Source organism: Stigmatopora nigra, unplaced genomic scaffold (assembly GCF_051989575.1).
Source record: "Stigmatopora nigra isolate UIUO_SnigA unplaced genomic scaffold, RoL_Snig_1.1 HiC_scaffold_56, whole genome shotgun sequence".
Lineage (NCBI taxonomy): Eukaryota > Metazoa > Chordata > Actinopteri > Syngnathiformes > Syngnathidae > Stigmatopora > Stigmatopora nigra.
The window spans coordinates 7,660-35,560 of record NW_027551634.1 but is presented as its reverse complement, the minus strand read 5'-3'; the positions used below and the strand labels follow the sequence as shown (position 1 = coordinate 35,560).

Here is a 27,901-nt window from a genome sequence, read left to right as displayed (position 1 = left end):
TAATTGAAATACAGACATATTGCCAGAGTTAACTCGGCACATTCAGAGAGACGGGCAACTTATGAGGAAGGACTGATTTTACTACCATGCTTCTTGTGTAACAAAAAGTATGTTACAGTACGAATAATAAAAAGCATCCTTGTCATAGCGACCATTTGTCAATATATAATCTAATTATATAATTATAATAATAATATATAATATCTTATCATACACAATCTTGTTCTAATAAAATCCGTTAATGCAGAAGGGTGAGTTGGAGATTGGCGGGAGGAAACAGTCGGAGATTGACTGGAGTCTTACACAGAATAACTGACTGTTTCTCTCCGTGCTCCCCTTCTGCAGAAGCATTAAAATCTCACTCCATCTGTCTTGGTGTGCATACTTGTGTTTGACCTTGTTGAATGTACAGTGTGGACCTGACACCGAGTGTTTCGTATTCAATATTGCTCTTTTTGTAAAATGTACATAAAACACACTGTGTTCAAATTGCACACGGGTGTCCACAAATCATCACGCTCATGTTAAAAAAACACAAATACCTCAGCAATAATTTTATTGAACAGACATTATTTTAGACCAAAATAACCAATTGCAAATGTTTGCCATGCCATTGTAATTAGAGCAGACTGTATGCAGATTAAGATTTTGCATGGCATTTTAAAAAACTGATATTTGAGCTCCAAATTTTCCAAAGTGTTTCTCTTTCCATTATCATTACTCTCTGAAATTGGGCTGGATGAATCTAGCCAAAGCATACAAATGCATATTCAGGAATATATCCTCAGTGACCAAAGGCTAGGTAATTTTATTTTAAAATGTATGAAGATCAACCATTTGACTGAATTTGTCAAATCAATGTGTAAAATATCAACCCATACAAACAGCATAGATTACTGGAATTGTAAAGTCCACCCCAATATTACATTCCATAATGATTACAGAAAACATTCTCTTGGCGTGTAGATGTTTATGAATTCTTCTGTGGGACTTTCATGGTCACCTGGAAATAAACAAATGAATGAAATGAAGGAAGGCTACAAGAGGTTGCATTATAGCCATTTGTTTATCTTATTAAAGGATTAATAATGACATAAGTGTGTTTACTTGCAGTATATGTAACTCAAGTGCAGTGGTACCTCGAGATACGAGCTTAATTTGTTCTGGGACTGAGCTTGTATGTTGATTTTCTAACTCAAATGAACGTTACCCATTGAAATGAACTAAAAACAAATTTATCAACAAAAACAGTATATTGGATTGGAACAAATGTTTTATTTGTTCTAATTCGCCATCCATTAATGAAGTTACACATAACCAGTGGTTTGATATTACTAAAATGTTTAATAGTACTAAAATTTCAAAGGGCATTGGGGCGAGAGATGCACTCGTAACAAAACAAACATTTAAATGAACTTGAATTACAATGCAGAAACTCAATAGGTATAATTGAACCTAACACTAAACTTAATTCTAATTTTGTTTGACATTTTGATACCTTTCCTCTCCCGGATTGGCTCTTTTTGCTCCGCCTCCACACTGACTTTCAGTCAATATCAAGGGTATCTTGAGTTTGTATTCCCTTCAAAATATTCCCAAAATGATACACACAAATGTCCTCACAATGGGATAACGTACGGACACTTGCAAACGAGAAGTAGAATACACGCCATTCACACTGACTAACGGGGAAAAAAAAACACTGAAAAAATGCAACGCTCCGCCCAATGCTCGCAGTGACATTACAAAGAGGGAGTTGCGGGGAGAGACAGTGCCCGTGATGTTCTTATGAACAGCATCTCACGTCCGCTGTCTGCTCGTATATCAAAAGTTGTCTCGTATCTCAAGATAAATATTTGCCCGAAATTTTAATCGTATCTTGAATTGCTCGTATGTCTGGCCACTCGGATGTCAAAGTACCACTGTATATACAAGTAAAATTACAAACATTTTATGGGAAGTGTACTGTATTTTCACGACTATATGGCACATCACATTTTAAGCCGCAGTGTCAGTAACGAGTGCTTTTTCTGTATTTGGCGCACACAAAAGACGCACCTTTAAAAAAGACGTAGCCAGGCATGGCAAAACATACACTAACTTAAACATTCACGCACACGCAAAAACACGTTTTTAAAAAGGCAAACGAAGAAAAACTGAGTTCGATTGTACTTTATTTAGCCATTTTACAATGTACTCGCGTCACCCACAAATCCATCGGTCTTCATTTTCTGGATCCGAATTAAACAATTGTCCAAATGACATCGGGTCCCCTCTTCGTTCTCAGAGTCACCGTCATTGCCATGTGGCTCCACGGAGATGATGCCAGCTTTGACAAAAGCTCGAACAACCGTGCAAGCAAACATGTTCGCCTAGGCGGCCACATTCCATTCGCAAATCGTAGCGTGACTAGCAGCTTTCCACTCTTCGTGATGCTGTGTTCGCCAGCTACCATCCGCTATTCCCATGCCACTCGCATCTTTGCTTTGAAAGCCCGGTTGAGGCCGATGTCCAGTGGTTGGAGTTCTTGAGTCAAGCCTCCGGGAATGAAGGCAAGCTCTGAGTTCATTTTCGTGACTTGATTTTTTACCGCTGATGTGAGATGAGCACGCATGGAGTCGCAAATCAAAAGTGACGGCGAGCCGTGAAAAAAGCAATCCGGTCGCTTGACGTACACCTCACGTAGCCATAATCTCATGTTGCAGTTCGATATTCATATATTCATATATTCATATACACATATACACATATACACATATACACATATACACATATACACATATACACATATACACATATACACATCTAGATATATACATCTATCTATCTATCTATCTATCTATCTATCTATCTATCTATCTATCTATCTATCTATCTATCTATCTATCTATCTATCTATCTATCTATCTATCTATCTATCTATCTATCTATCTATCTATCTATCTATCTATCTATCTATCTATCTATCTATCTATCTATCTATCTATCTATCTATCTATCTATCTATCTATCTATCTATCTATCTATCTATCTATCTATCTATCTATCTATCTATCTATCTATCTATCTATCTATCTATCTATCTATCTATCTATCTATCTATCTATCTATCTATCTATCTATCTATCTATCTATCTATCTATCTATCTATCTATCTATCTATCTATCTATCTATCTATCTATCTATCTATCTATCTATCTATCTATCTATCTATCTATCTATCTATCTATCTATCTATCTATCTATCTATCTATCTATCTATCTATCTATCTATCTATCTATCTATCTATCTATCTATCTATCTATCTATCTATCTATCTATCTATCTATCTATCTATCTATCTATCTATCTATCTATCTATCTATCTATCTATCTATCTATCTATCTATCTATCTATCTATCTATCTATCTATCTATCTATCTATCTATCTATCTATCTATCTATCTATCTATCTATCTATCTATCTATCTATCTATCTATCTATCTATCTATCTATCTATCTATCTATCTATCTATCTATCTATCTATCTATCTATCTATCTATCTATCTATCTATCTATCTATCTATCTATCTATCTATCTATCTATCTATCTATCTATCTATCTATCTATCTATCTATCTATCTATCTATCTATCTATCTATCTATCTATCTATCTATCTATCTATCTATCTATCTATCTATCTATCTATCTATCTATCTATCTATCTATCTATCTATCTATCTATCTATCTATCTATCTATCTATCTATCTATCTATCTATCTATCTATCTATCTATCTATCTATCTATCTATCTATCTATCTATCTATCTATCTATCTATCTATCTATCTATCTATCTATCTATCTATCTATCTATCTATCTATCTATCTATCTATCTATCTATCTATCTATCTATCTATCTATCTATCTATCTATCTATCTATCTATCTATCTATCTATCTATCTATCTATCTATCTATCTATCTATCTATCTATCTATCTATCTATCTATCTATCTATCTATCTATCTATCTATCTATCTATCTATCTATCTATCTATCTATCTATCTATCTATCTATCTATCTATCTATCTATCTATCTATCTATCTATCTATCTATCTATCTATCTATCTATCTATCTATCTATCTATCTATCTATCTATCTATCTATCTATCTATCTATCTATCTATCTATCTATCTATCTATCTATCTATCTATCTATCTATCTATCTATCTATCTATCTATCTATCTATCTATCTATCTATCTATCTATCTATCTATCTATCTATCTATCTATCTATCTATCTATCTATCTATCTATCTATCTATCTATCTATCTATCTATCTATCTATCTATCTATCTATCTATCTATCTATCTATCTATCTATCTATCTATCTATCTATCTATCTATCTATCTATCTATCTATCTATCTATCTATCTATCTATCTATCTATCTATCTATCTATCTATCTATCTATCTATCTATCTATCTATCTATCTATCTATCTATCTATCTATCTATCTATCTATCTATCTATCTATCTATCTATCTATCTATCTATCTATCTATCTATCTATCTATCTATCTATCTATCTATCTATCTATCTATCTATCTATCTATCTATCTATCTATCTATCTATCTATCTATCTATCTATCTATCTATCTATCTATCTATCTATCTATCTATCTATCTATCTATCTATCTATCTATCTATCTATCTATCTATCTATCTATCTATCTATCTATCTATCTATCTATCTATCTATCTATCTATCTATCTATCTATCTATCTATCTATCTATCTATCTATCTATCTATCTATCTATCTATCTATCTATCTATCTATCTATCTATCTATCTATCTATCTATCTATCTATCTATCTATCTATCTATCTATCTATCTATCTATCTATCTATCTATCTATCTATCTATCTATCTATCTATCTATCTATCTATCTATCTATCTATCTATCTATCTATCTATCTATCTATCTATCTATCTATCTATCTATCTATCTATCTATATATATATATATATATATATATATATATATATATATATATATATATATATATATATATATATATATATATATATATATAATCTGTATATAATATATATTGTATATATGATATAATATATCTCTATCTCCCTATCCCTATCTCCAGAGATAGCAGTCTAGCTTTGAATGCTCTGTTGACACCAACATCTAGCGGCAGGATTTCTTTTGTAGATACAGCCGGAATGGCCATGAGCACCAAATTAGTGTGCTCGCTGTCATACTGGGTGTATTGACAAAAGTACTATATATCCCAGCAGTCACTGCGCAGTACTTTTTCAACAGGAAAAATAGTAGAGTCGGGAGCTGCTTGCTGTAGTTGTGAGAGCTGTAGAAGATGGTGTACCCTATTGACTGATTTGTTTAAATTTAACGTCAGAACAATTTTAGTATTGGTCCATATATAAAGCGCACTGGATAAGGTGCCCTGGATAAGGTGTCCTGTCTATTTTGGAGAATATTTAAGACTTTCAAGTGCGCCTTTATAAATGAAAATACGGTATACATGACGTTTTGTCGAAATAGTTACCGTTTTGACTTCCGTGTAGTTGTCTAGGCCATATTGTCCCAACTCTCTCCCATTTCCTGAAGCCTTGTATCCTCCAAATGGAGCCTGGGCCCCAAACACGTCATAACAATTAACCCTGCAGAAATAAAACTGACAATTATAAAAAGTTCCATTCCAACTAATTTTATTTTCTCTTCAAAGTGGATCACTCTACAATTGAACAGAATTATACATATAGGTGTATCTGAACTTTTGATGCCTTAATGTAGCAAACTGAATTTTTGTTTTAGTGCTGCTAATGTATTCAGCAAGCATTAACATGTTCTATAAATGATTCAACCATCAGATACTTGATAAAATGAGTAATTGATATAATGCATGACAACGGTCTAGAGCACGTCAAACTCACAATATGGGGCCAGATTCGGCCAGATCATTTGTGGCCTGGTAAATTTGCATTTTGTAAGATTTATCATTTATTAGCATGGTTCTTAATATGTAAGCGGAGATATTCCAATTTTAAAAGTATAAGTGACAAAATATGTGTTTGATTCAGTGTTTACTAATATGCAGTCTTCTACCATAAGCCAATTATAAGATCAGTTCTGTCTTTGTCAGTCATAATTACCAATGTAAACTAAGAGCAAAAAAATCTTGTTCCGAATGGTAAAGGGGTCTTGACAAATTTGGAAACAAAAGAGGCAATGGAGATGCCTTCGCACAATTGAGATAACTGAAAAGCAAGCAAATAAATAACAATGGAAGCCAAAGTTGCAGTTACTTTGAATAAAGTTGGCATGTACTTTGAATAAAGTTGGCATGTTTATGCAAGTAATATGTAGAATTTGGGCCAATTGACAAAATATCTGTATGCATGTTAATTTTGGTTGGCAAAATAAAATTGTGTATGCTTTTAATGACAACGAAAGATTGGTATGATAACTCACTGATTCTCTATTGCAAAGTGCTTATCTTGCAACTCAAAGCAGCAGTTGTGTGCTTCAATAGTTTGTGCTTGCAGTACCATTTTCAGCCGCCAGTCGTACATATCGCCCCTTCAAGTCACTTTTTTCAGTCACCAATGAGGAGAGATTGTAGACTACAGAAATCAGAACATTTGTTTTTTAAATCAAATTCAAAACCAAGTAAATTTACAACCCTCCCATTTTGTATAATGAAAAATGTAAATACATTAAAGAAATGTCTGATTTTAACAAAAGGAAAAAAAATGTTTTTCAGTTAGATCAACCACAAAAAATAAATTCAGATGCCAACAGTTGATTAATAAATTCATGATTGCAGCCCTAGGTCATAGACATAATGGCCCATTAAAAGAAACCATAACTGAAAATTGGCCCGCAACAATGATGATGGGATCTGTGATATTTGGTATAACACCTACTTGGCCAGAGATTGCTCCCTTTTGCTTGACTAAATTTGTAACCAGCACTCATTGCCAGATAGATGCATAGCCTCTGTTATTATCTCCCTCATGAGCAATTAGATGACAGAGTTTTGCCCACATACCATACTGTTCCAGCGCGCAGGGTATTGGAGATATAGTTAGCCTTATCGATGTCTTTGGTGAACACGGCAGCAGCAAGACCATATATAGAATCATTCGCTCTCTCTACCACCTCCTCGATTGTTTTGAACTTCAATATCTGCATTACAGGACCAAAGATCTGCCATGGAAAAAGACTTTCAATGACACATAAGAAACATCAATTTAACCTTGTGCTGTGTGTGGGTTGATGTGTATTTCTTATAGACATCCACTTCATTTTAGCTGTGAGGAATGTTCATTCACTGCCACCCCTCTCAGTTCACTGCTTCGAATGCATTCCCTCCAGTAGCAATCAGTGATTTTTAGGGTAGAGAAAGAGATGCCAAATTTGAAACAGAACACTTCAAGTTTATCTTAAAGGTGCTATGAAACTTTGACCATGTCAAAAAATGTAAATGATGCCACTATTATACTGGGTGTCATCTGCTCTGAAATTTTAGTAGGCGGGGCCAAAGCAGCTGAGAAAGAAAGATGAAGTAGGACCTAATTTCATTACCAAGATGGATTTGCTATCATTTTGAAGTCACTTACTGAACTATTTCATAAAACTTTTAAACAAAGTGTATTAGGGCGAAAATTAGGTGGTGACAAACCTCCTCCCGGGCAATAGTCATGTTGTCGTCAACATCTCCAAACACAGTAGGTTGGATGAAATATCCCTTGTCAGCAGCCGCGGCGCCTCCACACATCAGTTTAGCGCCTTCCCTTTTCCCACTGCTGATATAACCCAAAATCTTTTTGAACTGCTCTTCATCCACCTACACCCCAAAGAAGCATAACATAACATAAATGTGAAACAAATGATTCCAATATTTTGTCTTGCTCTAAGGCAGTGGTGTCAAACATACGGCCCGCGGGCCGGATCCGGCCCGTCTGGTGGTGGTTTGGTACGGCTTGGGGAAGAAAGCGGCATTGTATAAAAAAAAATGAATTTTCTTTAAAATTTGTAGTTCATGTATTATCCGCTAGTGTTTTAGTACGTGCAGACAAGATAATTGCTGTGAAAGTTATTCATTTGTTCAAATTGCTTTCCAGATGTTGAAAAAGTGTTTTTAAGTTCCACAAAGCTGGTACTAAATGTTTTTGGAACATTGTTACTATTTCTGTGATCAGTTTTATGTACAACACATTTTTTTTATATTTATACCTATACCTATACCTATAGGTATAGAGATATAGATAGATATAGATAGATATAGATAGATATAGATAGATATAGATAGATATAGATAGATATAGATAGATATAGATAGATATAGATAGATATAGATAGATATAGATAGATATAGATAGATATAGATAGATATAGATAGATATAGATAGATATAGATAGATATAGATAGATATAGATAGATATAGATAGATATAGATAGATATAGATAGATATAGATAGATATAGATAGCACTGATAGATATAGATAGCACTGATAGAGAGATAGAGAGATAGAGAGAGATAGAGATAGAGATAGAGATAGAGATCTATATCTATATCTATCTATATCTATCTATATCTATCTATATCTATCTATATCTATCTATATCTATCTATATCTATCTATATCTATCTATATCTATCTATATCTATCTATATCTATCTATATCTATCTATATCTATCTATATCTATCTATATCTATCTATATCTATCTATATCTATCTATATCTATCTATATCTATCTATATCTATCTATATCTATCTATATCTATCTATATCTATCAATATCTATCAATATCTATCTATATCTATCTATATCTATCTATATCTATCTATATCTATCTATATCTATCTATATCTATCTATATCTATCTATATCTATCTATATCTATCTATATCTATCTATATCTATCTATATCTATCTATATCTATCTATATCTATCTATATCTATCTATATCTATCTATATCTATCTATATCTATCTATATCTATCTATATCTATCTATCTATATGTGCATTTCATCATTTTTGTAGGAAAGCATTCTTCAAATTGTCTGAAGAGAACTCAGGATCGTAACCAGTCACCTAGTCCTCGTTCCAAGGACTGTTGATCTGACATCTCACCCAGTCCCGGGCTCCGAGGACTGTTGATCTCGGTTTGCAGCGAAGAGTCGTCAAGGACTCTTGATACCAGCAGATGGATATCAATCACTTCCAGAAACACTTGCATAGTGTTCCTACATCGTGACGCACTTCTCGCTTCTTTATGTAATTTTCATACCAAATGAAGGCGGGATTGTTTAAATTCATATAAATGTTTGTTTTTAGCCGTACGAGAAATTACTGTTCGGGAGGATAGTGCAGAGACCGAGAGGAAGTCTGGATGTATTCTAACTTATAAGTCTATCCACCATGTGCCTATTTAATTAAATGTCAATAATTGAATCAGATGTCTGCCTGCAGTGTTTTAATATTTATATTAAAGTATTATTATAAATTAACCTATCATTTGGTCCTAAGAGCCTTGGAGGTCAATATGCCGAAGCGGGAACCCAGGCGCTACTGTTCGACATCTGGTAAGAGACCGTGCCGTGCGCACGGCGTCTTCAACACAGTAGATATTTAGATATTAAACTCTCTCTCATGAATACAATTTTGAGAGCTGGTTTCAACAGTAAACTCTCTGTCACCATTTGACCGGCGACGAAAAGAGATCAAAAGACCGGCGATCAAAAGACCGGCGATCAAAAGACCGGCGGCCAAACGTCCGGTCACGCCTACCATCCTGTAAGGAGTTCAATTAAACAAGTACCGGTAGATCTTATACCATTTTCTTTCTTAATAACTGGCAAGCAATTCTGATCTTTAACTCAACTGGTTAATGCTCTAACTGTGTATCGACCTCCTGCGATACAAGTTAAAAGGTATTTTTTGTCTTGCAAGTGCCATTTCTTAAATGTATTTTGTGGGGTGGGAGCTCTAATTGTACTTCCTAGGACTGTTGACTAACTGTTTAAAAAATGCTTAAGTATCCTTACAATTCACACACCGACGTGCATGAAATGTAAATGTCTACTTGCTATTAAACTGATCTCACTCTTTCTTAACCTGCTCCTGAAGTTGTATTTTCAGATCTATCACTTAATACCTGTCCTTAAATTCAATGGGCAGTTTTGGCTCAGGGTAGGTGAGGTAATCTTTCTAAAAATGCCTATATTGTACTGTAACCTGGTCGCAGCTTTAAAGAAACACAAAACATTGGCCTCGACACTCCTCTTACATAAGGACCCGTTGGATAAAAGCACACTAGAACAGTCTCACACTGTCCCATTTCCTATAATTTGACTGCTGTTGTACAGTTACCGAACACTGCTACAAATAACAGATAACTAATATCCCAATTATGTTTATGTTATTAACAACCTCTATAAATACAGTAAATACTTGTAATATGAAATAAAACCCAAGAAAATCATAACCAGAACTCACCTGAGGACCCTGCTCAGTCTTTAAATCAAACGGGTTTCCCACAACTCGTCTGTTAGCTCTCACTGCACTGCGTTCTACAAACTCTTCGTAGATATCTTCTTGAACGTACGTCCGGGAGCCAGCACAACAACATTGGCCTTGGTTGAAAAATAAAGCAAAGTGTGCCTGTTCCACAGCATCTTCCACTGAGAAGTAAAAAGACAAAATGTTATCATTTGACAAAAGAAAAAAGTAAATGATTTAAAAAAAATCTTGATTGATGTGTCTAAGTTGTACCTCTCCTTTCGAAATTAATTGGTTTCGGAACTTTTTTCGTAACTTGAAAATTTCACAAGTAGAGCAGTACTTTATATGTAAATTCACTAATTCATTCCACGGTGCTCACACAACTACCAACTAAACCACCTGTGTCAAAGTGGCGGCCCGGGGGCCAAATCTGGCCCCCCACATCATTTTGTGTGGCCCGGGAAAGTAAATCGTGTGTGAAAATGTGCCGCGTTCGCTTAAGGGGAATTGCAATCATTAATAAAGGGAGCCTTTAGCTGAGGTGGACAGGTATTTAAGAGATAACCTTGAAAAATGGATAGTGGTTGATGTGAGACAGCCAATTGAATTGAAAAGAACAATTTTATTGTCATGATATCAGAGCGAAGAGATGAGAGAGTAACGGTGTTCTAAAGTGAGAATCAATGCATCCGTGGCAATGCATTTATTTTTTAGGGAATTTCATAACTTGGATCTTTTTCGCATTTCTGGTCTAATTTTGGCAGTTCATTTCTTGCTGATTGGACTACACTGAGTACCACAGTACTTAAAGTATTTTGAATTAATTAATTTATGTATATGTATAGTCAAAATTTAACACCAACAATGAATTAACAGAAAATGTAGACCTTAATTACATTAATTATAATTCAATACTTTAATGCTTTTCAAGTACCCACAGGAATCCTGGGCTTAGGCTGACAAATACTGTTTACTTAAGTACCTTGATGTGCAGTTTTTGCGTAAACTAAAACATCCTAAGTTGTATGTACAGAAATAAGGAAAGCCCCTCCCCCCCCAGAAAAATAAATCTGAAAGATAAAGGTTTTAACAACGATCAAAAGCTTTGCTTAACATCTACTTCATAATAATTTCAACACAAGAGTGCATTTTATAATTAAAATAGACTATGAACCAAAAAAGATAACATTGTAACCAAAACAATAAAACCCTACTTTTTGCATCAGACATGATGATGTTGGGACTTTTTCCTCCAAGTTCTAGAGTGACCTTTTTCAGATTACTGTTGCCTGAAGCCTGTTGGATTAGATGACCAACCTGACAGGAAAAAAAACATACAACAATCTGTTGCGGTAACAGCTCTCGTTTCTTGAATATTGTTGGGAATTTAGACTATACCTTGGTAACAAGAAGTCAATATGGAACATTGGCAAAAATATTTTTATTAAATAAATTGACTTTTTGGATCAAAGACAACCGATAATTCACCGAAACTGTAAATTACGCATTAATGTCAAAGTTTTAGAACGTTTGTATTTTTTCATAGTCAGTCTTGTTGAGTGACATTCATTTTCTTGTTTGTTCCCAACCTACAGCAGTTTATGTAATATGTATATTCACATCTAGATTAGACAGCACACACTTTCCCATGAAATGCAAGTGGGGCTATATCAGGATGTCAATAACACATTAGTAAGCATTTATAACTGAAGTTTGATCTGTTTAATAAAACAATGACTCATTTTTAGATATAGAGTATTTTTCCTATGGTCACGACTGAAAAGCAAACAATCTAATACTACCATAACTAATCAAGGGATTATTAATCTTTCCGTTTCAAATAAACCTTTCCTGAGCTTTGATCTGTTTAATAAAACAATGACTCACTTTTAGATATACAGACACTCCCCTACTTACGAATGAGTTAGGTTCCGAGCGCTTGTTCATGAGTTGAAATTGTTCAAATTATAGTTGATTCAGTGCTATATTTTGTATTATAATTTATGTTTAAGGCCTATATAAGTATATTGAAGGTTTATATAAGTGCATTTGTATGTGTAAGGCTTGTATAAGTAACCAGCATTGGTTTGTACTGAAAAAAAAAACATTTAATAAAATGGAGACAATACATACAGTACTGTATACATACATTAGAGAGATGGAGAGATTTACTAGAAACTGGCCGAAAGAAGCAATCTAATGACGATTGCGGTTTTCTTCTTTTTTTTCATCATAAATGTGGTAGCACTGTATGACATCATTCAATTGATTTGCAACCTTCGTGCAACGTTCAACATTTGGGTCCTGCTGCTCGATCTTTCAGTTTATAAATGGTACCGACGGTTGAACGATTCAAGTTGTATTCCCGTGCAACGCTCACCACTTTCTCATGCGCATCAATCTTCTTTATTATTGCCACTTTCATTTCAAATTAAATGGCTTGCCTCTTCCTTGCACCTCCCTCACTAGAAGCCTTTCGTTTTTCACCAACCATATTGAATAATGGATGCACTAGATATTTAATGATAGAAATGAAAAAGGTTCTTTGTGCAATGGAGATACGTCACACACTTCCGCATTGCAACATACTGGGCAGAGAAATGTGGATGTTGGGTGAGCTGAGTTCTCAGCGCCAGGCGTCGGTATTAGTGGCGGAAAGAAACACTACTCAAATACAAAATCGAACTTACGAACATTTTTTGACAAACGCAATTTGCAGACATGTTCGTATGTACCGTTTGTTCGTAAGTTGAATGTTCATAAGTAGGGGAGCATCTGTAGAGCAAATTTGCAATGGTCACAACTGAAAAGCAAACAATCTAATACTACCATTAATGACCAAGGATCATTAATCATTCCCTGTTTCAAATAAACCTTTCCAGAGCTTTGATCTGTTTAATAAAACAATGACTCACTTTTAGATAGAGCGTTTTTCCGAAGGTCACAACTGAAAAGCAAACAATCTAATACTACCATAAATGATCAAGAATCATTAATCTTTCCATGTTTCAAATAAACCTTTCCTCTCAACACGCAATATAAAAGGCATACAGAATCTTTATTCCCTATTATATCATATTGGTACATGTTGTTGCACTCAGCAGTTTGAGACGTGCCGTGAAAAAACATTTTGTCAGTGACATTGTTTTTTGACAATACCAAGGTAACATAAGTTAGCATATTGTGCTTTTCATTCTATTTTTTTGAATCATTGAGAAAAGTTGGGAAGAAGGGAGGGCTTTTTCTACCTCTGTGGATCCTGTAAAGGCCACTTTATCAACATCCATGTGTCTTGCGATAGCGGCACCGGCTGTAGGCCCCATGCCAGCCAAAATATTAACCACACCTTCTGGAAACCCCACCTGAAAATAAAATGTTCATTCTTAGTAAACTATTGAAACAAATAAGACAAAATTGAGCATGTTTGTATTTTGTCTTAACATTATCATCTTTAGTCAAAGAATAATATCACACAATGATTATCAAGAAAATGGAATCATTAATGTTCAACAATGTACACATTTTCCATACATGGCAGTGGGTGGCATTTGCAACACATGGAAAACATGCTGAAAAATGGAGGGCACGTCTTTTGGTGACATCATGATAATTTAAGGGCAATTTTGATTTATTTTTATTTTTTTGTAAAGGCCCTGCATTCTTTTTGTTTGTTTTATTTTAAGATTTTAATCTTTCCATCCATCCGTCTATCACTGGGACTGAGCTGTTCCCAGAATATTACCGTAAAAATCATAAACTACATGTAAAAACGTTATTGTGCTTCAATAACCTTTACACTTGATGGTGGATTTTTTTTCTCAAAATCATGGTAAAAAATAAATTTTCACAATTTTTTTATGGTGTTATTTCCATTTATTCACATAAAATTCATCATAAGCGCCGTTCAAAGCAGTTGCTTGTTGCAATAGCTCCCTAAACCCTCACTCGTATTCTGTGTTTTTACACCTTTTTTACAGATTTTTTTAATCCTTTATTTTTATGTTTTATTGTCTCTTAAGATTTTACTTTATATATTATATTCGCTACTTTAATGTTTTAAAACTTCACTTTCAAGACTAGTCCAAGACTCAAGCTGTGCAAGAGGCAGTCTTTGATCTATTTGTTTAGTTTATCTTTTCAAATTCAAACATCAAATTTTGGACACTACTTTTTGACCCACTCAGCCATGCCTACGCTGCTTTACACAAAGGATCAACTGATAGCGCTACGCAACACCTGGATTCCCCTGGACCTCCCCGCGGAGTTAAAGAGGAAGAGAAGAGGATGCAGAGCTGGACGAAAATGTCAGGAGAAAAAGAAATGCTTCAGACCCAGCATTCCATCTATTATTATGGGGAACGCAAGATCTCTCCCCAATAAGATGGAAGAGCTAACAGCGCTTATCAGACAACAAGGACAATGTCGGAGCATCTGCATAAAGTGCTTCACGGAGACCTAGCTGGATGAGCGAATACCAAACTCTCCAAAAATATGCATGGTAGGCTGACTGGACAGTAAAATTTGCCTTTAAGCATGAGTGTGAGAGTGAACGGTTGTCCGTCTCCTCGTGCCCTGTGATCGGATGGCCACTGATTCAGGATAACCCCCGCCTCTGGCCCAAAGTCAGCTGGGAAAGGCTCCAGCAGCCCTTGCGACCCTATTTTGGATAAAACGGTTCCGAAAATCATTGATTGAATGAATGGATGAAAAGCTCCAGCACCCCCACAACCTTTGAGGAAAGCAGTTCAGAAAATAAATGAATAATTACTTAAACAAGTCCAACAGAATACTGTGAAGTGACAGCTTTTTTTTCCATAGTAAAGATTGTTATAGTTTGCAACATGGACAAAGTACCTCTTTTATCAGGTTGGATACATAGAGAGCGGTAAGCGGGGTCTGCTCAGCGACTTTCATCACCACAGTGTTACCGGTTGCAAGAGCGGGGCCAAGTTTCCACGCCAGCATCAAGAGGGGGAAGTTCCACTGCAAAGAGAAAAGGAAGAGCAAATAGAATTTTACCACTTTGCATGACCTCTCAATGGTTTGATCTCACATTGCAAATATTATGACTCCAGTTTCAAAACAAAGCCTTTACAGTCCACCTAAAAGATTACGTTTCACACAGAACAGTGCGACATTTTTGCACATCCTGGTTTTGGTCTTTGAAAATGTTCCAAAGTTTAAATAGTGTGTTAGGCTCCCACATCTCACAATTCTAGCAGATTTTAAGTGAGCTAAGTAGTGGCTAGTGTGTTCTGTTTGGCGACAGAAATAGCTGAGAGATAATTATTGTAATGCTTAATGCTTACTGAAAAAGTTAAATAAAAACAGTGAAAGGACAACAAATGAAACACTACACCTTCAACTTGAAATTTCAAGTCAACCAGTTTTAAGCTTTGAAAGAAAACTCAATAAAACAAGTCATACTTGGAAAGTAACATTGAGTGCCCGTTAAAATTACACCAAGAGTGCGACATTGACGACTCATGCAGGAGTTCACAGAAGAACTTAGAAAAACATCCAAAGAACTGCAGGCCTCAGTTAAGGTCAAAGTTCATGACTACATAAGAAAAGCACTGGCCAAAGATGGCATCCATTGCAGAGTTCCAAGGTAAAAACCATTGCTATCCAAAAAGAATATAAAGGCTTGTATTACGTTTGTCAAAAAACATCTTGATGATCCTCGACAATTTTGCAATAACATTCTGTGGACTGATGAGTCAAAAGTTGGACTTAATAGAAGGCGTGCAGCCCGTTACATTTGGCAAAAATAAATGGCACAGCATTCCATCAAAAGGACACTATACAAACAGTGAACCATGATGATGGCAGTGTAATGGTCTGGGGCTCCTTTGCTACCTGAGGACAACAATGAGTTGCTAGAATTGATGGAAGAATGACTGCTGCTCTGAAGGAGAGCGTACAGCCCTCTGTTTGTGCGCTCGCCCTAAAGCACCTTTGGAACATGGAGCATGAAAACGATCCAAAGCACACTAATCAGTCCACCTCTGAATGGCAAAAAAAAGTTAAGGTTTTTGGGGTGGCCAAGTGAAAATCTGGATTTAAATCCCATTGAAATGCGGTTGTGTAATCTGAAACTGGCTGTTCATATTAGAAAACCCTCTAATATTGCAGAATTGAAACAATTCTGCACAGAAGAGTGGGCCAAGATTCCTCCATAGCGTTGTGAAAGGCCATCACAAATTATCGCACAACCCATTATTAGGTTCAGGGGGCAATTGTTTTTCTCAGAGGGCCAGACAAGTTTGTAATTTTTTTTGTGCCTTGGAAAATACAATACTATATAACATCCATTTCCTTGGGTTGTCTCTGTGTCATACTTATATTGGTTTGATGATATGAAACCTGTGTGTGATGGAAAAAAATCACAGAAATCAGGAAGGGGGCAAATACTTTTTCACAGCACTGTAAATGGTTTTAGGGGTGCAAAAGTAGTTTAATTTTCCTCTGTATAATAAAAATAATACAATGATTATTGTGCATGTTCTTTACGTAACTGTGTACCTATTTTTGCAGTCACTCCCTTGTGGGTAAGGAAGAGAAAGTTGCTTTTTATAAGAGGATGTAGAAATGCTAGAACTGAGATACAATACAGAGAACAGGTGTGGGTCAAAATCATCAAATGTGAGAATACTATTATTATGAAGTGAACTGGCTACAGAATCGAACTCAAATGTCCCAATGTGGTAAATTTTCAAGAGACTCAGGTTAAGTGACAAAGCTACTAACCACGCTGAAATCGTTCAACCCCAGCATAAGAGATGGAAAAGCCGCCAAATCTTATATACAGTAATTAGATTTTATTGTAAAAAAGCCACACTAATTTGTAAATTGTCCTCCGTGTGTAGATTTTCAAAAGGGAGGTACCGGAATTCATGAAAGGCCCAGAAATTGTTCTGGATGTGTTTGATGCAATCACAAGCACTCAACTATTCTGCTTAGGAACATTAAATAGGAAAATATCCAACCCCAAGAGCTATCAATAAATGTTGTGATTGTCTCTCTGCAGACAGGTGGTTATGCTAAAGCACAAGAGCAAGAATAGTCTTGTTATTGTGCCTTAAGATGGTGACTGTGAAAGGAGAATCGGTTCCTCAAACATTGTGCTTCTTTGACTATGGAGTTACAGCAACCTTTTGAAGTTACAAATGCACATTATGTTGCACAAAAGGGCACCATGGGCCTCGAGGAGTTTGAAAGCTAATTCTTAGAGAACAGAATGTGTAAAGACATGACAATACTGTATTGTTGTAACTTCCAGAGACAATCATACAAGAAATGATCCAGGTGTCCACATTTTTAAAGAGGTCAGCTTTTTAAGGTGATTAAGACCGTAGAATGTAATTTTAATTAGGAACTGCAAGCAATGATGAAACAAACTAACGGAACAGTAGGAAGCTATAAACAGCAACCATGGTAGAACATACACCAAGAAAAATGTCCTGAGGTATCTTTCAGTTGAGAAGGCGTAAAGGCGATCAAAAAAATATAGATAGAACAAGTATATGTAGCAACCTTTAATATAACACGGATTTCAATGGGAAAATAATGGAGAAAACAAGCCTTTAACACAAAACCTGTACAGCGTCAGGTAACAGAAGGTACATTGTCAAACATTGTTACCATGTACCATAGTTGCTGGGGTTTAAATCAACTCTATTGGGCAGCAAAAAGAGGAAAAGAGTGCCTGCATATATTGGATTGGATAACTTTAATCATCCCGTATTCGGGAAACACATTGCCGGCTCATCTTAGCAAACAATTAATGATGATGATATAGGACTACCATTGATATTTAGTCATTTTATGTACTTTTAGTTAGTATTCGTCTATAGAATTAATGTCAATGGAAAGTGAAACAATTGATGTAAACAAACCAGAAATAGGTTATATTGTGCTTCATAGGATGGTTTGTTGAGTGTGTGAAATGCTATGTAAGTCAGCTTCAGTTGAAGGACTGAAACACCATGAAACCAATAATGTTAACCAATAATCACCCCCAATGTATTCTATTATAAGAAATCACATGCACCAAACCCCATAATCAAAACACTGGATTACAAGGGCAAACTCTGTGTAGAAAAATCTGAATCCGTGATTTGTCAAACTTTTTTTTTCTCCCCACGTGTGCTTGAAGAGGTTCTCAGGAGTTACTGTGGTTCAAGGTAAAGTTAGGCTAATGCATAAGCCAATCTTCCAAGTCGCTTACATATCAACACGCTATCATTCAGATCATTTTTTGTTACACTTCGAATGGACTAGTATATCCTACTTTTCACCATTTATGTCAAATGAATTTGTACTGAATTCATCTGTAGCTTACCGGTATAATTTGTCCACAGACTCCAATGGGTTCATGTCTGGTGTAGCAGAAATAATCTCCATCAATGGGAATGGTCTTTCCTTCCCATTTATCAGCCCAGCCAGCATAGTATCTGAGAAGATAGCAATTATTTCAAATGGGCACAAAAGAAAAAATATATTATGAGTGCTCTTTCTTCAGTGGTGACTTTTTGTAGGGAAATGGTCAATCAATCGCAAGGCACAAGGAGACAGAAAATCGTTCATGCTTACACCCATGCTGGAACCTATCCCAGCTGACTCCGGGCCAGAGGCGGAGGACACCCTGAATCGGTGGGCAGCCGATCGCAGGGCACAAGGACAACCATGCACACTCACAACCATACCTAGGGGAAATTTACTGTTGCATCTGCAAATTCAGCATGTTTTTGGAATATGGAAGGAAACCAGAGTACCTAGAGAAAATCCACACAAGACCAGGGAGAACATGCAAACTACAGAGTGAAGACCGATAGAATCAAATCTGCGACCCCAGAACTGTGAAGCTGATGCACTAACCATGAGTAATGCGCCAAAAGGATGGTCAGGAAACAGAATGGTCTATTATTCTTGTCTGACGTATTGGCTTAAGATTGTAGTGCTTGTAATTAGGTCCCTGAGCCTTCAATGGGTAAAGGAACACAATCCAGTTAAAGTAAAGTTGATTGTTTCAATAGCATATTTTCATTTGTTCATCTTCCCTTCTGCACCTCTTCAAAAGCAGTGTTGAAGCCTAACCCAGCTGATTTCGGGCGAAAGGCAGACTACACCCTAGACCGGTCGTCAGTCAGCCCGTAGGGCACAGAGTCAAACAATCATACACCCTCACAATCATGCCGCAAGCGAGAATCAAACCCGCGCCTGTCCGCACCGAGATCTGGCGAGTGAACCTCTACACCACAAGGCGGCTAGCAAATATTCAGGTCGTAACAAAAAAAAAAAATTCAGTCAGGATGATGGAGGTAATCCACAATGCTGCTCCCAGAGTCCTTATAAATACAAGGAAATTAGACCATATACACACTCAGTTAATCATTACACTGGCTACCTGTGAGTCAAAGGTTGACCATAAAATCTGCGGGTCTACACATAATAACCTTGGGGCACAATATATGCTCGCTTTTTATTTATTTATTTATTTATTTATTTATTTTTTATTTACCTTTACAAAGATTATGTACCCCTTAGGTCAGAGGTGAGCAATCCGGTCCTCGAGTGCCACAGTGGGTGCAGGTTTTTGTTCCAACCAATACAACAAAGACAGTTTAACCAATTTTATTCTATAGGTTGCAACAAAAATCTGCACCCACTGTAGCCCTTTGTGGAATTAATTGCCCACCCTGCCTCAGGTCATCGGTCTGTATAGTTCCAAAAACAAGAACCAAGGAGGCTGAGGCGACATTTATTTGCCATAAACCCCACATCTGGAAATTACTCGAAGATCCAAGGTGTCCACAATCTTAGCTTCTTTGAATCAGGATTAAAACAAATTCTAACATTTACGACAGTGTATTTACTACAGCTCTCCCTATTGTTCAAATACCCAATTAATAAACGTCTTACCTAGGGTGCCAAATTACTCAGAAAAAGCCATGAATTTGTCTTGGGGAGTAACGGTAACAGGAAACGCTTCAACCTTATCACGACCAAAACACCTCGGCTACATAATGCCAACCTTCAGTTACTCGTGTGTTACCTGAGACATTTGACCACATTGGGCAGATCCACTGTATATGAGACAGCATATGGCTTCCCATTGTCAAGGGTCTCCAGTTCCTATAAAAACAAACACAATTTCATCAAAGCCAAATATATGTTGTACACTTAACAATTGAAGTAAGATCCAATAAAAATATTTAAACACTTAATTAATCAGTACTTGTTCAACACATGTTGTTCCTCTTTTTCAATCGCATATGTCAATAAAGACTTTGGACTTAAAAGCATTTGATGTGTGGCAAAGTTTCTGTAGGGATCAATGGTTAAGCGCAAAATGCTGTGTGGAAAACATTACAGATTTTTGTAATGTGTTACAGAGACAAAACAGGTCTCGTGTATTTGACTGTCTTTTATAAAAACTGACTGCAAGATAGGCAGAATCCCTCTCAATTGCATCAGCCAGACGGCTGAGAAGCAGGCCACGATGGGAGGCATCCATCCGTCTCCATGGCGATCCCAATTTGAAGGCATTGCGTGCTGCTTTCACTGCCTTGTCAACATCCACCTGGACAGAAAATAAAACCACATTCATTAGTTTCACTATTGAAAACTAACCAAGCTATAACAATGCAATACTAACCATATTTATATCTTCGGAATTCTCAATTTACCACTGGCAGAATACCAACTTAAGGACTGACGGGCAAGCAGGGATGCAGGTTAAGACTGTCTTTTGTCCAAAGTCAGCTAGGAAAGGCTCAAGCAACCCGCCGGTGATACCGTATGTTTTTTGTGAACAAATCCAAAGAACATGAACCCAAGCTGCCGATATGAGGCGGAATATAGGAGAGGGTAGAAGAAATTGACTATTTTTGTGTTTGTGTTTTGATGTCAAATTACTTCCTAAAGCAGAGGAGCAAAGTATCCTGGATTACAATCTAGGTTAGTGGTCAGAGGAGAAGCCGTGAAGCCGATCACTCTGCTCAGCGCGCACAGTCCTTCGCTGCTCTCAGTATAGAACTGAATGAGGCACTATGATCCGTTATCCCGCCTGTGTCTGCGTCTGTAGCCATCTCTGCGAGTGAAACTGAAACTTAACAGTAAGTGCGTTAACATGACACTTGAGATATGCGGAGAACTGCCGTAATCCAATACGATCGGAGAGCGAAAGTGCGCATGCGCCACAGAACCGCGCGACTGAAAGTTAAAGTTCAACCCGAGACTCATTCCAAGTGGAAACACATATTACAGAGCCCCAGAGATGTATCTTTCAAAGCCTGCCGTGAAGAGAAAGGTCGGTGATGAGCATAGACAGTTTCAAGAAAAGTGGGGAGTGCAATATTTCTTTGTTGAGCAGGCTACCAAAGTCAGTAATGCAGCAGTCGAAGTTAGCTATGCCGTTTGTGGGTTGATTGCTAAAGCAGGAAAGCCATTCACAGTAGGTGAAATTATGAAAAAGTGCATATTACAGGCTGCACATATTGTCTGTCCAGAAAAGAAAAGTTAGTTCAACCACATCAGCATTTCTGCCAACACTGTGGCAGAGCACATTTCTGCCCTGTCAAGTGACATTTATGATTAACTGTGTGAGAAAGCACAATGTTTCAGTGTATATTCAGTGGCTCTTGATGAGACCACAGACATCAAAGACACTGCCCAGCTCGCAATATATGTCCGTGGTGTTGATGACAATTTTGAAGTGATGGAGGAGTTGTTCACAGTAATTCCAATGCATGGCCAGACCACCGCTCAGGAAATATTTCACCAGCTGTGTGATGCCATTGAGAATGCCAGTTTGCCATAGAAGAGCTTTGTTGGAATAGCAACCAATGGAGCCCCATCAATGACAGGGAGGAAGAATGGGTTGGTAGCACTTGTTAAAAAAACTGGAAGAGGAGAGTGTGGAGGACGCCATAGCTCCGCACTGCATTATCCATCAGCAGGCCCTTTGCAGCAGATGCCTGAAGTTTGACAATGTGATGTCTGTCTTCAAATGCATCAACCGTGCATTTTTAGAGGAAATGGAGTCAGAATATGGCGATGTGCTCTACTTCACTGAGGTACGTTGGCTGAGCAGGAGAAATGAGTTGAAGAGATTTTTTGAGTTGAGAGCAGAAGTAAAAGACTTCATGGAGATAGATGGGGATGCTGTTCCTGTGCTAAGTGAAACCCAAATGGCTCATGGACTTAGCTTTTCTTGTTGATATCACACATGAGCTTAATGTACTGAACAAGAAGCTACAAGGCCAGGGGCAACTTGCCAGTGCTGCCTATGACAACGTGAGAGCATTCTGTACTAAACTTGTGTTATGGAAAGCCCAGCTCTCTCAGGCAAACCTTTGCCATTTCTCAGCATGCAAGGCTCTCGTGGATGCAGGCACACCATTCAGTGGTGAGAAGTATGTTGAGGCCATTTCGAAGCTACAGGAGGAATTTTATCACAGATTTGCTGACTTCAAGGCACACAGCCACATTTCAAATTTTTGCGGACCCCTTCTCCTTTGATGTGCAAGATGCCCCTCCTGAGCTTCAAATGGAGCTCATTGACCTGCAGTGCAACTTTGCACTCAAAGCCAAGTGGGCAATTTTTGAGAGAGTTGAGCCCCAGCTTCCCTGAACTTTCCCGAATGGTCCAGCGGACCATGTGCCTTTTTGGGAAAACATACTTGTGAGAAGCTCTTCTGCACCTTGAACTTCAATAAGTCCAAGTACAGGTCCAGGCTTACTGATGAGCATCTTCAACCTCTACTGAGGGCCTCCACTATTTCCCCCCTCAGGCCAAATGTGACTCAGCAATGTGAAAAGAAGCACTGCCAGATCTTTTCTTGTGGAAATCCTGATGCGGCCCAGTCTCACCTAGACTCTGCCTCTAGCGGCCCCCAGGTATTGAGTTTGAGACCCCTAATCTAGCTGTAAAAGAAAAAACCTGATTGCCCTTCAGTTTACCATTCAATGCCCTAAAACATATACAGTGGTACCTCCATCTACGAGGAGATCAACCTACGAGATGCTTGAGATACGATGAAAATTTCGATCGAATAATTCACCCTAGATACGAGAAAAAATTCCAGATGCGAGCAAGCCAGGTGGCCATGGCACCGTCTTCCCACATCTCTTTCGTGTATAAAATATGTCTACGAGCACGGGGCGGAGCTTTGCATCCCCCCCCCCCCTGTTTTTTTTGGGACACTTTGACCATTTTTAAAGGGTTTAGTTGGTAGTTGTGTGAGGACTGAATTAATGAATTAGATAATTTACATATAAAGTTCTGGAACCAAATATTTTTTGAAGTAGAGGTAAAACTGTATTATTCATCATTTGTTAAAAGTGTTCTATTAAAACAGAGAGAGTTCGGTGGCATCACTTTCTATTCATATTGACAGTGGTCTGTGAAATAGTTTATTTTCTATGGTGCTTTAATCACACTATGTGATTGATCATGGCATTTGTGAGGGTTAATATACTAAGTACTTTTCATGATTAAGAGGAAGTGCAAATATAAACTGAAGTAAACTTGAAATGAAAAAATCTATGTGTATAAAAAAATACATTCTATGCTGCATTATATTTTGGTCATCCATTGTGTCAGGTTGTCAACCGATATCTTAATGACAACCAACCGTACCTCTACCATGAGATGAGCAGGATTTCATAGTGTTAAAAACATGATCATTACTCACAAAGCAGGAGTGGTGAGAGAATACCATTGGCTGCATGATCTCAAAAAATCTATCAAGAGCTGGACTGGTCAATCACAATTGAAGTAATGAGCACCTCTGTTTCACAGCAAGTCTCCGCACTCAGTCAGAATCTAAGATATTGTAACGGGTTCTAATGTTGAAGTTTTGTTTACGAACTGTCCTTGAAGACACCGTGAAAGTGGGCAAAGAGGGGAGCAGAAATTTTCGCGAGAGGAGGGGTTGTTGTTGCTGCGTCAGCTACGGCAGCCTGTAAAAAATTACAAATAAATGACTAAAAACCGAACAATGCTGGCAACTCCTTTGCCTATGTTACAAAATATTTTAGCGTTGCTCCTCCCCACAATGTGTCCATCTATCATGCAGTTTGGATCGTTTCACACTGTTCTTTGTGATTTCTCTTTCTTTTGTGAGTGTATTAATCACTGCTAGCCTGAAATGCATTTTGCTTTATCCAAGGTTGTAACTATGTCTAAATATATGTAATCGTTGAGAAGCTGCAACTTCTTCATTTGGCTAAGAAAACGAGCACTTCGGCTGGCATTTCACTCAAATTAAGGGTAAATGAGTCTGCCATTCGCTTTATCTAGAAAGACGAGATTACCGTTGTTAAGACGACTTCCAATACTTTTAGTAAGACAGCAAAAATGGTTATTACGTCTTCTAATAAGACTATCGTGTGTGTGTGGAAGCTACTTTAGCCATATGGATAGCCTTGGATACACATATCATCACAAAGTACAGTACAATTTTTATTTCATTTATTATAACATTTTAAATTCTCAACAATTGTTCTTGTTAGGGAACAGTATTGCAATGGGTAAGTTAAAATCGTACAAAGAGGGTCGTACAATCAGTATTAAATAGAACCCATAAAAACACATTCCTCGCATCACGGTTTACCTGTTTCAGCAGAACCTGGAATCCATTTACTGCTACAGTTTAGGTATGATTGTACAAAAAAAATGTCCACCTGCGGACAATGTTGAAATTATCCACACATGCCTAGAGCGCTCTTTTGTGGTTTAGTAAAAATAACAGGTGGGATATAGTGTGAATTCACAGTTTCACACGAATCACACCCAAATTATAAGGAAACTGCAATTTAGAGCTCAGAAAATATGGTCTTTTCACAATCTACTTTTTTTTCTCTTTTTGTTAACTCCTTCCGCTGGTTGGACACTCTAAAAAGTTTTCCATGGGTGTCACTGTGAAAGGTTGCTTTGTCTATATGTCAGCAAGCATTGGCTGGAACCATGGTGTTCTCTGCCTCCTTCTTGTAGTTCGCTGGGATTGTCTCCAGCACCCACGCAACCCTCGTGTTGATATGTGGTACTGAAAATGAATATATGAGTAACTCATTTCCTGACATGAATGACGATAGAGATTCAATTCATTTCAATTAGAAGGATTACGAACAATCGGATGGCAAAGCAGTGAAACATGATCATTCAAAGGCAGCCACTCATCATGAGTGCTACACTCTTGTTGCTGTCCATTCCTTGTTCAAATGGATTGGACACCTCAGAAAATGAATGGAAGCAAATGTTAATTCCATCATGTTTGCGCTGTGTGGTGATTTTATCGTACACCTGGTTAATTTGTTGATGAACCATCAACGTTGTATAATTTACAATTGGGTTGTCAGAAGGAATTCATGACTATAAAAGTATTACAATTGTTTTAGTGATGGTGTTGTCACCTCAGAACTATTTAGGTCTTGAATAGGTTTTTGATAATATTACTTATTTTCTGCTTTTGGTTCCTGTTACTGCAGAAAGTGACTTGACTGAAAGAAAGCAGTGTTTGCCTACTTCGTTTGCCTCAGCCACATGACAGATGACATCCCCTGTTGCTGGGTTTACAGTTGGGAAGCTTTTCCCACTTGTTGCATCTTGCCACTCGTTATTGATGAACAGCTATAAGAATGAAGCAGAAGTGAATGAGTTTTACGCTGTTCAGTAAACGCACCTTTTCATAGTGTATATCCCACTCTAAACAAAATATAGTAATACCTTGACATACAAGTGCCCTAAAATCAGAGAAATTTGAGATACGAGTAAAATTCCGAGCAAATATTTACCTTGAGATACGAGCATAGGAGACAGCCATATGGCCGAGACGCGATACACTGCTTATAACAGTGCACCGTCTTTTTCGCCGCATTTCCCTCGTGTCAAGATATCTAGGAGTACTGGGCAGAGCGTTGCATTTCTTCCGTGTTTTTTGGGGCATTAGTCAGTGTAGAATTAAAGAAAACACAATTAGTCCAAAGCAAGCAAGTGCAATTAAGGGTAGTGCGAGGAAAAGGCGTATGATGTCAATCGATGTTAAGCACGAACTAATCAAAAAACATGAGTGGTGTACGTGTGTGGGGCCAATGCGAGAGGAGTCCTTCCCGGACAAGTTGGCAAGTGGTCGTGCATTATCCTAGTGTGAGGACATTTATGTGCGTCATTGTCATATTTTGAAGGGGAGACAAAAGCAAACAACCCTCCTTTTAAAAATCCAGCTAAAAGTGAAGGTGAAAACGAGGGGAAAAGAGCCAAGCCGGAAAAGAAAAGGTAGAATTGAAAATAGAATTGGAACTACAATTACAATTAAAAATTACAATTAGAATTAAGTTTAGTCTTAGGTAAGATTAAAACGTTTACGTGTTTCTGTATCGTAATCAAAGTTCATTTCTGTTAGTGTTAAAAGCGCCTTGCCATACAAAAAGTCTCTTTCTTTCTCCCCTCGCCGCGCATTCCACGTTATACTGAATTATGTCTCAGTTTATCTTTCAACATAAGAACCAATATAAATGTTTTCCAACTGTAATATCATTTTTTTTGTGTTTTTTTTCCAGAGGGTGGGAGCGAGTAACTTTGTATGTAGTTCATTTCTATAGGAAAGTTTAAATATTTGAGATACGAGTAAACCGACATAAGAGCTCGGTCCCGGAACGCGTTAAGTTCGTATCTCAAGGTATGACTGTACAAGCAATAATCAAATTTAAAGGCAGTGGCTCCGTAGCCAGTAACCGGTCAAATATTCCCAGGGTCTATTTAGCCGGTTGCTAAATAGCCCCTGGGACTGTTTGACCGGTTACTGGCTACGGAGCTACTGCCAAAATTAAAAGGGACATTTTCAATAGCTCCCTTCAGTAAACTGCAACAAAGTGGTGAGCGATAAATTTGCCGATTGTCTACAGCCAGCCCCCCAAAGTAACAGTTCGCTTTGAGCTTCGTTTACGTATATAGTTTGGGTTATTCAATCGCTTAAGTCTATTGATTACACAAGACATATCTTCAATGAAGCGTCCTCGTAGCTATTGATAATAGTGCGCACGATTAGGTTACTCACAAAGGTTTCGCAATAATAATCTCATAATTACTCTGTATCGGTCCAGATCAGAAGAAATTGACATAACAATGTACCTTATTAAAGTGGATTTCGGGTTGGGTGTTTGGTGCTGGTATTGGCGTCGTAGAGTACCGACACCCCGACAAAACCTTCACTCGTGGAAGCGTTCGAGAAATCACCGCACGGAGCATTTCGGATAAGGTGACGAGCCACTTGGAGTTATCCGAAAATGCATTAGAAGTGCGCAGTCCCTGTAGAGCGCTTTAAAAATCACCA

The 27,901-nt window shown here is 37.2% G+C and overlaps 1 protein-coding gene across 2 annotated transcripts; it reads right to left on the bottom strand.

The window, feature by feature from the left end:
* Window positions 1-539: 539 nt before the first annotated feature.
* On the bottom strand, window positions 540-27,901 carry LOC144193063 (aldehyde dehydrogenase, mitochondrial-like). 2 transcript variants are annotated; one of them, XM_077711900.1, is made up of 14 exons: window positions 27,700-27,859; window positions 26,364-26,494; window positions 26,095-26,199; window positions 21,007-21,147; window positions 20,620-20,699; window positions 18,907-19,018; window positions 15,417-15,545; window positions 13,811-13,924; window positions 11,777-11,879; window positions 10,557-10,741; window positions 7,728-7,892; window positions 7,095-7,252; window positions 5,589-5,703; window positions 540-1,003 (listed from the first exon to the last, which is right to left on the bottom strand). In XM_077711900.1, the coding sequence occupies exons 4-14, from the start codon at window positions 21,079-21,081 to the stop codon at window positions 971-973; spliced, it is 1,269 nt and encodes a 422-aa protein (XP_077568026.1). In that variant the 5' UTR covers window positions 21,082-21,147; window positions 26,095-26,199; window positions 26,364-26,494; window positions 27,700-27,859; the 3' UTR covers window positions 540-970. The 2 variants fall into 2 exon arrangements, with proteins under 2 accessions (XP_077568026.1, XP_077568025.1); XM_077711899.1 differs by lacking the exon at window positions 26,364-26,494 and having other exon boundaries at window positions 27,700-27,901.

What these genes read in the sequence shown, in the direction of transcription:
- LOC144193063 (XM_077711899.1), bottom strand. Translation starts at nt 27,816, where the DNA reads ATGCTCCGTGCGGTGATTTCTCGAACGCTTCCACGAGTGAAGGTTTTG. An exon ending in CCGAAATCCACTTTAATAAG is followed by an intron (nt 26,200 to 27,699) that starts GTACATTGTTAT and finishes TCATTCTTATAG; the next exon opens with CTGTTCATCAATAACGAGTG. An exon ending in CCTTTACAGGATCCACAGAG is followed by an intron (nt 11,880 to 13,810) that starts GTAGAAAAAGCC and finishes TTTTCCTGTCAG; the next exon opens with GTTGGTCATCTAATCCAACA.